We start from the raw sequence: 10000 nt of genomic DNA, 5'->3' as shown, positions 1-10000 counted from the left end.
TCAGGTTCTTGCGAAGGTGAAACGCTTCTCTGAGCAAATATCTGGAAAAGCTTGTAGAACACCTTTTTGTTGTTGTTGGGGGAGGGGGATTGTGCTTTGTTTTCTCTCTCTTTTTTTGATTGTTTTGTAGATTTTTTGTGGATATTTCTTTGTGTGGGATGTCTTATTATTATTATTAGTATCATCATCATTATTATTATTATTATCATTATTATTATTATTATCATTATTATTATTATCATTATTACTATTATCATTATTATTATTATAATTATTAGTATTATTATTATCATTATTATCATAATTTGAGATGAAATGTTTGAGAAGTATGGTAGAGGTTGCAAGGTTTGATAGAGTGAGAAATGAGGTGAGGAGGAGGGTGGGGGTGGAAAAAGAGATGGCAGATAGGGTTGATGAAAGAGTACTGAGATGGTTTTTATGCATGGAAAGAATGAGTAAGAAAATATTAGTAAAAGAAGTGTGGCAGGCAGAGGTGGGGGAGTGAACATGAGGGGACGACCGAGGATGAGATGGATAGATGGGGTAAAAGGGGCATTGAGCAAGAGGGGAATGTATGTTGAGCAAGTAAGAGAGAAGACTGAAGCTAGGGCTGAGTGGAGAATAGCAGTGTATGGATGATACTGTGATGCATAAAAGGGAGTGAGTGGAGGGGATAGTAGGGGTTAGGGAGTGGTTATGTGTGAATAATATTTTGACACAGCCCGAGGGATTTCTCCCCGTCTTCAATGGTACTGCATGAAGAGATGGAAATATGAGGATCGCCGATTAAACGAAACGGCCTTGCTGTCGTTGTGCTGTGCCTTGCTGCATTGCTTCTGACCCAGGGCGATGGCGAGATGCAAGGATGACTCGTCATCCAGGAGGAGCCATGGTGAGAAGGAGGGAGGGAGGGAGGGAGGGAGGGGTGGTGAATGGGTGAAGAAATGGATGAGAGTGGAATTATGCCTTTTGTCTTTAGCTACCTCTCTTGTAAGGGGGAAAAATCCCTTGGTAAATGTATACTGCATATGTATTATTATCATTATTATTATTATAATTTTCATTATCATCAATACTTGTTATTATTACTATTATCATTATCATATTATCATTAATATTGCCATTATCAATATCATTAGCGTCATTAATGTTATTGATATTATTACTATCTTATTTTAATGTCTTTATTTCTCATATTTTCATTTTAATCTTTCTCATTTTACAAATAACACCACAGTCGGACGAAGGAAAGAGTTGAGTAAGCGAAACTATATATTTCGATTGCTAACTGCAATCCTCTTTAGTAGTACGATCGTTTCGGTTTCGCTTACTCAACTCTTTCTTTCGTCCGACTGTGGTGTTAGTTGTTATTTTCAAATGCGTTACTACATTTCTCACTAGTGCTATCTCATTTTATTTAATTTTATTTTGTTTTATAAAGCCTTTTTCTTTTTTGTCCGAGAGGTCCTTCATGCCATCACCATTACTGGAGGTGAGTGACGGCAGGAAGACTAGAATCAAATTTCCCCGACGACGCCATTTGTTCCCCGACCCCCGCCGAGTCTTGGGCCCTAATGCGCGCACCTTACTTTCCCACGGCTGTTGCAAATCACACAAACTAATGTCCATCTTTCACTTGATGAGCTAAAAGTATCCAGTTTCTTTCTCTTTAATCCCAAAGTATGACTGCTGTAATGAGCATAGTTTGCTAAAGATAAGAAAAAAAAAAGGAATTTGAAGAAGATGGCATGGAATGTTGGCAATCAAGAATGTATCAAATAGAAAACGGTTCTTATTCCACTCATTCTCGCCCTCCCTTTCGTATCATACAACGTATACACACTTCCCTTCTACAGTCTTCCTCATCCGCTTACCGTATCTATTTGCCTGGGCGATGAAGAGCCTCGCCAGCTGGTAGATAATCTCCTCGAGTGAGAATTCTGTGTAGAGCTGCTCCTGGATGTTGTTGCTCGTGAGAGGACCGCTGTCGCCACGCACTCGCTCCATGGCTGCCTCGTAGTCCAGTTCGTCAAGAACTATGGCGGGAGAAGAATAGGAGGCGTGAGTGGCGTTTCGTGGGGTGTGGTGGGTAAAGAATGGGATAGGAATCATGGGTTAGTATCCACGAGGAGCTAAAATAAGAGGGAGGGAGAGGGGTGGATGGGAGTGGCGTATGTGGGGATGGAATGGGTGGGAGTGTTTTTTTTTTATGCCTTTGTTTTTTGGCTACCTCCCTTGTAAAGGGGAAAGAGCCTTTCGTATGTGTGTGTGTCTATGTATGTATGTATGTATGTATGTATGCACAAAAGGACGTGCTTGTAATGATGATATTATTGGAATGTTCAAACGGTTTTCTATGATAAAGACACTTCGAGCATACTAAGTCTCTTGTCATTAAGGTCTTATGTTCATATTAAGATTAAGATGATGATGAGGATGATGACGACGACGATAACGATGACGATGATGATGAAGGTGGTGGTAATGATGATGGTGGTAATGATGATGATAGGATCGGCGATGATGAAAAGGGGAGAAAGTAGTGATGGAAATTGTGATCATTATAAACACATTTTTCACTGATTCAATATTTTTCTTGTAATCGTACATCTCTTTTACAACCAGGAATTTCTGAAAATTGATTAAAATCTTCTGGCGCTGACCATAACAAAAACATTTAATGTATCAAACAGTTTACTACGGTGGTCCGGCTTCGAATCCCGCCCAGGGCTGAAATAATTTCAGCATCGCTGCGCTGCTAGTCGTTACTCCAACTCTCGTGGGCGGGGAGTTGGGTGTGTGTGTGTGCGTGTAAGGTCACAGTATTACCCATAGATCGGTCATATATGAGCTCTGAACTCTCTTGCGGAAGGGAAATAGCTGTCGATCACGAGTCCAACACGTGATCCAAGACCATGGTGAATCACACAAACACGCACACACACACACACGCATATTATATATATACATATATATATATATATATATATATATATATATATATATATATACATACATACATATATATATATATATATATATATATATACAAACGCACGCACACACACACACACACACACACACACACACACACACACACAATCTGTATACTTACGAGGGCTTCTCTTCTTGCTCATGTCCTGTGAATCCAAGGGAAAGTCCTGTAGAAAGAAGAAGAAAAGTGCGAGTTTCATTTGCAATTTTACTACGTCTCTCTACATCCCATCATGCAGACAATGACTGTCGAGCTCGCAGAGTAGAATACGACTGACGATTTTCTCCTTAACCTTGTTACTGATGACTTTTAGTTATCTATCACTTATAAGAACATAAGAATGAAGGAGACTGCAAGAGACCATAAGGCCTTCACAAGACAGTTCCGTATCCATCACCACCTGTCATCCCCATCCATAAAGTTGTCTAAGGCCGGCCACACACGTCCAGTTTAAACTGACAGTTGCAACTGTTCAGTTATAACTGTCAGTTGAAACTGCACGTGTGTGGGTATTTCAGTATCACTGAGATACCCACACACGTGCAGTTTCAATTGACAGTTATAACTGAACGGTTGTAACTGTCTAAACACTCAGATACCCACACACGTGCAGTTTCAACTGACAGTTATAACTGAACAGTTGTAACTGTCAGTTTGAACTGCACGTGTGTGACCGGCATAACCGTTTCTTGAAACAACTGATAGTTTCAGCGCTAACTACATGGTTACTAAGTCTATTCCATTCGTCGACCACCCTATTATCTTGCCATTGACAATATATCTGACTAAGGAAAAAGAGAATAGTTATGTTTATAGATGGCATGTTTTGTATGTTTTTCGTACTATGATGGACATTATGCTTGCAAGAAGTTGTCTAAATTCATCTGGTTCTTTAGTCACTGTATTTAGTGCCTTATTTATACGTTAATGTTTCTTTAGGGTATATTTTTGTATGTTTTAGTACGTTAGTATAGAGTGTGTTTAACTTTTTATAATCTAAATTCATCAAAGTTTTTAGATATTGTATATAGCGCTCTACTCATGCATCCATATTTCTAAATATGTGATTCATACTGTATAATCTTTCACGCAATATATTTTCTGAAGAGCGTCATTATTTCCTGCGTTGTATGGAACATAGATGCATTTTTTGCAATTCAGCGTAAAGAATTGTATTTTACATGTGCACGAAAAAAGAAAAGAAAAAGAAAATAGTGAAGATTTATTTTTCTTGTGAATTCGTTCTCTCATTGGTGTAGGTTTCATAATTTGTTGGGGAAATATGATAAGGAATTCTCTTACAAGTATACACACACTTACACATTCGACTCGATGGCGCGGTTGGTAGAGTCCCAGACTGTTACTACGGCAGTCTAGGGTCGAATCCTGCCCAAGTCTGAAAATAATTTCAGTATCGCTGCGCTTCGAGTCGTTATTCCAACTCTCGTGGGCGGGGAGTTGGATGTGTGTGTGTGCGTGTAAGGTCAAAGCATTAGCCAGAGATCGGTCATACGAGCTCTGAGCTCTCCTCCGGGAGGGAAATAACTGTCGATCATGAGTCCAACACGTGTTCCAAAGACCAAGGTGAATCACACACACACACACACACGAACACACACACACACACACACACACACACACACACACACACACACACACACACACATGCAATCTCACGCAAAAATGCTATGTCATATATTACCGAGAATTTTTCGTAGTTAATTTCTTGTTATGGGCAAAGGTTTGGGGAAGCGTGGGTGGGGGGGTGGGGTGGGGGGCTTGCTGCTGTGGGGGCAGAGGGGAGAACAATAAAGGCAGTTGTCCCAGCTGGGGATGCAGACATGCCGCATCCTGTTAGGTGGAACACGTGAAAGAAGCTGTCGATTTTGGAGTTTTAATAATTAGGTTAGGATCGACGATCTTGTTTTCGTAAGATTTAGTGATGGTATGGTACTACAAGTCCTGCATTCTAATGCTTCCTTTATTTTAGTGTTTCGAGTTTTGCGTCTGTGCTTGTTTGGGTTTGTTAATTAACGACGTTTTTGGTCGACTTTTTGGATAAGATGAGGCCTTGGCTGAAAAGAATCGTCTGTTGTTGTTGTTGGAAGTAAGATTTGAGGTCGTTTCCAAGCCTCTGGTAGACAAGATGCTAAATCTACGAATGAAATAGCTTGGCAAGAACCTTCCAGAAGTAAACGGTCGATGTTACTGGTGGATATACGAAAGGTTCATCGTCTTGGCTTAAACTTGCGGTTACCATGGAAATTCCTGTAGATCCACAGGGTAGAGCTTTTTTGTTTTCATCTAAATGCTTTATTTAGCTTAAGTGATAGAAGAAATCTAGTTTCTCGACTAAGTTTTTCACTCTTGATCCATGGCGCATTTGTCCAAATAATATTCAATTGTGGCAAAAGGGGGAACGAGAAAAGAAAAAATGAAAACTAAAGAAATAGTTTTCGTTTGCGTTCAATATGGGAGTGAAAAAATGTTTGGAGTCACGAACAATACATCTAATCCCCGTATGTTTACATGTGGGTGGGTGCGTGCGAACGAAGCCTTGCATGCATACGAACACATGAGCGAGCGTCTGAACGTGTATTGTGGTGACAGACACTGAAACCAATAACAAACTAAAATAATATTGACTATTTATGGCTCCCTTGAGGGAGATACAAACGAATGAATGAATAAATAAATAAGGAAATAGATAACTAGATATATTAATAAACACATGAATAGATAAATAAGTATTTTTTCTAATAAAACAATATAAGAACTCGAAACTCCCATTTGATCTTATCTTATTTTTCAGATTTAAGCTAGCATAGATGTGCTAGTGTCCCGATTCCAACACCCAAATCTTCGGTAACATAAATCAACAAAACAGAAAAAAAGTCATTAAGAATTCTTTTTCATACTCTAATGTATATCGCCCTTTTAAGAAGTTCTAAACAAAGTAGGAATGAAAGCAGGATAACAAAGTTGGCTTGGACGGGAGCCAAGACAGTCGTTTTTTCCTAAAATCTCCAGTCACATATTCTTTAGTCTTATGTTTTGGTCTTTATGTCTTTAGTCTTGGTCTTTGAGACCGTTTTTTGTTCCAGAAGATTTCTTCTGTCGTTCCGAGCGTCGAGAGGGCGTTAGTAATCGTCAACATCTATTTGTTTATCTTTTAAAACTTCCATGCAGGGTGTCTGTCTGGCTGTCTTCTTTGGGTATCATTTGCGATATCCTGACAATTTCTCCTCCATGATCTACTATTTACTTCGTTATTTTTTTATCTGGAAAATATTCATATTTCCTTCCTCATCATAGACTTTCAATTATCCTCCATTTTGTCGACATCATGAATTTTCTAACAGGCTCCATAGGGTTCTCATACTATTCCATCTGGGCTTCGCCACTGAGAGAAGTCGTAACCGATTATTATCTTTTGTTTTCCTTCCTTCATTATTTACCTTCCTCACTTTTCATATACCTTTAGTACACCTAACCACTCACCCTAATCATCTTCAAAGGAACTGATTGGAACGCTCACAAGACACACACACATCTTCTTATACTCAAACTGGCGTTTTTATTTGAGTTTTTACACTTTATGAAATGAGACATCCCACGAGATGACGCTGTGATACTCTGATCTTCTCCCCGTCTCAGTTTTTTTTTTATCTATTTATTTTTACACCTTGTAGTCTGTCTCGATGCTTACCTCCTTTATACATTAATATTTTGTTCCCCTCGTCTCTTTCTTTCTCTCTCACTCATTATTTCTCTCTCTCTCTCTTTCTTTCTCTTCCATTTCACGTTGATTATCAATCGCACTGCTTCTGTAGCCTTCAAAAATACCTCCTCCCCTCCTCCTCTTCCTCCTCTTCGTACCCCTCCTCCTTCTCCTCTTCTTCCTCTTCCTATCCCTCCTCCCCTCCTCCTCCTCTTCTTTCTCTTCCTACCCCTCCTCCCCTCCTCCTTCTCCACTTCTTCCTCTTCCTACCTCTCACCTTCTCCTCCTCTTCTTCCTCTTCCTACTCCTCCTCCTCTCCTCCTCTCCTCCTCTTCTGCTCTTCTTCCTCTCTCTACCCTTCGTTCCATTTCCTCCCGTTTCCCTTCCCCTCCTCAATTCCCACCCGAGTCCACTGCTTACCTTCATTTCCTCGTCCTGCTCGCTGAGAAGTCGCAGATTGTCTCGAATTTGCCGAAGGAAGTTCAGCGCCTCGCTGATGGACATCTGCAAAGAAAGGGAATGGAATGTATTTATATATTTTATTTGTTATTTTTACATTATTATAGTTTTAATTTATTATTAATATGATTCTTTTTTTTTTTTTTTTTTTTTGCATCCGACCTAGATATGGATCAAAAGGTCTCCTGTCGGCATGCTCCGCCTTTGTAATCCTTTGTAAGGTGACGGGGGTGGTGGTGGCTCGTTTGCTAGTTCATTTTGTTTATTGTTTTACATATTATTTCTATTTACTTATTTTGTTTATTATTTTATTTATTTTATTTATCATTTTCATTTATCTATTGTATTTACTATTTTATCTATTTATTTATCTTATTTATTATTTTCATTTATTTATATCAATTAATATTTTATCTATTTTATTTATTACTTTTTATTGATTTCATTTATCTTATTTTATTTATTATATTATTTATCTATTTATTATTATTTATATTATTATGATTTTTATTCATCTATTTACTTATTTATCATTATTATAATTTTTTTTCTCGCATCCGCCCTAGTTATGGACCAAAAGGTCTCCGGTCGGCATGCTCCGCCTTTGTAATCCTTTGATGTAAGACCATCACGCGTCATCTACGCGTGAGGTTGTCCACAGGGATGGAAGCGCTGGTAAGCTGGTCTAAAACAATAACAGAAACCCTCTAACACACCAATTACGGTAATTGCTTACTAATGATTCACTGTGAACGTAAATAAAGTTAAAGTGGTTTAATGCGATACAGAAAATATCACACTGTAGTTGGAAAAAAAGGAAAATAATGTATATAAGCCTGGATTCAAGAAAGAAAGAAAAAAGTTCATGTATACAATCGTGGCACGGCGCGAACGATAACGTATATAAGCAGGCATTCAAGTATGAGAGGAAAAAGTTAATGCATACAATGGTGGCACAGCACGAAAATGTCTACCGGCTGATCACAAACCTGAAGGCCACATAGACAACGTTTCCTGCTTGTCTCTCTTTTACTCGTAGGGTTCTGTTTCGTTTCATGTCCTAATGAAAGAAATTCCTCGATTCCTCGTCATCGATGATTGGCACTGTCGTCTATCTAGCATCTCCAAGAAGGATTCTCTCTCTCTCTCTCTCTCTCTCTCCTTTTTTTTTTTGTCTTCTTGCTCCACTAGCAACTCCTGTCCGCCCCCCCACCACCCCAGTGCTTGCCTTCGACACATTTTCGAGATTTTCGATGTCCTCAGCCTTTCCTCTTTCATCTTCCTCCTCTCCACTTCCCTTTCTCTGTTATTACCAGTGGCCCATCTCTCTTGCTCCTTTGGTGGCGTTATCGGAAGCGTCCTCATCTCGCATTCGCTTAGTTGTGGGTTCGAATCCCTCACTCCTCCCCGATTTCCAACAGTAACTGTTACCTGCCCCAACAGTCCAAGCGTATGTGACAAAGGTGGCGGCTTCGGCTGCAGGTATTCAGCGCCTCCTGGTGTATGGACGACGGACTACCCAGAGAAGACCACCCGCGCTCGCGGGATCGGTAGTCGTAGGAGGGGGAAGAGATGTCTGAAGATGAAAATGAAAAGATAGTTGTGCATGGAAGAGGGCTTTTGCCACTGGGCGATTCTTAGGGATATTCTTTTCGTGATGTGGTTCTGCATGGGTGTAGGTTCCTCACCCTCTTCACCAGTCCCGGATATATTTTTTACCTCTTCCTTCTCCTCCTCCTGCTCCTTCTCGCCTCCTCCTTTTCTCTTTCCTCTTCCCCATTCTCCTTGTTCCCTCCTTCATCCCATTCATTTATCCACTGTTCTTTTTACATGCTCATAATCTGCGTACTCTTTTGTTTTCATCTATCACTTGATCTCCCTTTCTTTTCTCTCTCTTTCTTACCTCCTTTCCTACATGTCCCCTTCCTCCTCTCTTTTCCTACCCTCCCCTAGATATCCCAAGTTCTTCTTTTTTTCTATCCCTCAGCCATTTCCCTCATTTATTACCATTTCTCTTCTTTCTCTTTCTCCTATTCTTCTTACTTGTCCTCTCTATTTCTTTATCATTCTCTCCTCCTCTTTCTCTTCTTCATTTTCACTATTCTAAACGTCTCTCTTTCTCCTTTCCCTTCTCTCGTCTTTCTACCTTTGTTGTTTTTTATTTATTTATCTTTTTTTACATTCTGTTTTCCCTGTATGCCTATGTCCCCGTTTTCTATTTTGCCTTTTCTTATTCCATTTTCTGTCAGGTGCAGATTCCCTCGGCCGAAACCTCTTCTACCTTCTCTCCTTTTTGACATGGCATCCTCACAATCCTGCCTCCTTGTGTCAACTTCAAGACATCTTTTTCCTCGTCCTCGTCTCCCTCCCGCCTGTCCCAACAGAAATCGTAAGCCCGCCGTGGGACGGTGGTACTGCGCGCGTCTCGTAACTGCGTGGGGATTTCGGCTTCTGTTCGGACCCTGGCCGCGGCGCTGAGGTTAGGAAGGGTTTCAACCACTCTGAGTCATGGCCTCCCCGACCGCCGCGCTGCTCACCTGGGACCTGAAGCCCCAAAAGTCACACCAAGTTTACGACCTGTTTCCAACCACCTTCGACCTAAAATCAAGCAATCGGTCGGCGACACAAAACCCACGCAAGGAATTGAAATGGAAAAAGTTGATGTGGTTGATAAGATGAAAATCTATGTACTGGGGACTATTCAGTGTGTATTGTAACTATCTATCTATCTATCGATCTATTTATTTTTATCTTATCACCGACTACTACCAGCGACTTCCAAAGACTACCTGCAACTGGTCGGCGACCACCTGCGGGTCGCCGGT

At 40.3% G+C, this 10000-nt stretch overlaps 1 protein-coding gene across 2 annotated transcripts in view; it reads right to left on the bottom strand.

The window, feature by feature from the left end:
- The window catches only part of LOC143039617 (uncharacterized), a 349509-nt gene that overhangs the window by 1986 nt on the left and 337523 nt on the right, over positions 1-10000 (bottom strand). For both annotated transcript variants that reach the window (XM_076209884.1, XM_076209892.1), the window contains exons 8-10: positions 7137-7220; positions 3116-3161; positions 1875-2036 (exon numbers count right to left, since the gene is read on the bottom strand). In XM_076209884.1, the coding sequence (XP_076065999.1) occupies positions 1875-2036; positions 3116-3161; positions 7137-7220 (292 nt within the window). The remainder of the gene's footprint in view (positions 1-1874; positions 2037-3115; positions 3162-7136; positions 7221-10000) is intronic.

The sequence above is a fragment of the Oratosquilla oratoria genome, chromosome 2 (genome assembly GCF_046742065.1).
Source record: "Oratosquilla oratoria isolate Oo_2021 chromosome 2, ASM4674206v1, whole genome shotgun sequence".
Lineage (NCBI taxonomy): Eukaryota > Metazoa > Arthropoda > Malacostraca > Stomatopoda > Squillidae > Oratosquilla > Oratosquilla oratoria.
This window is presented reverse-complemented; position numbering and strand designations above follow the sequence as displayed.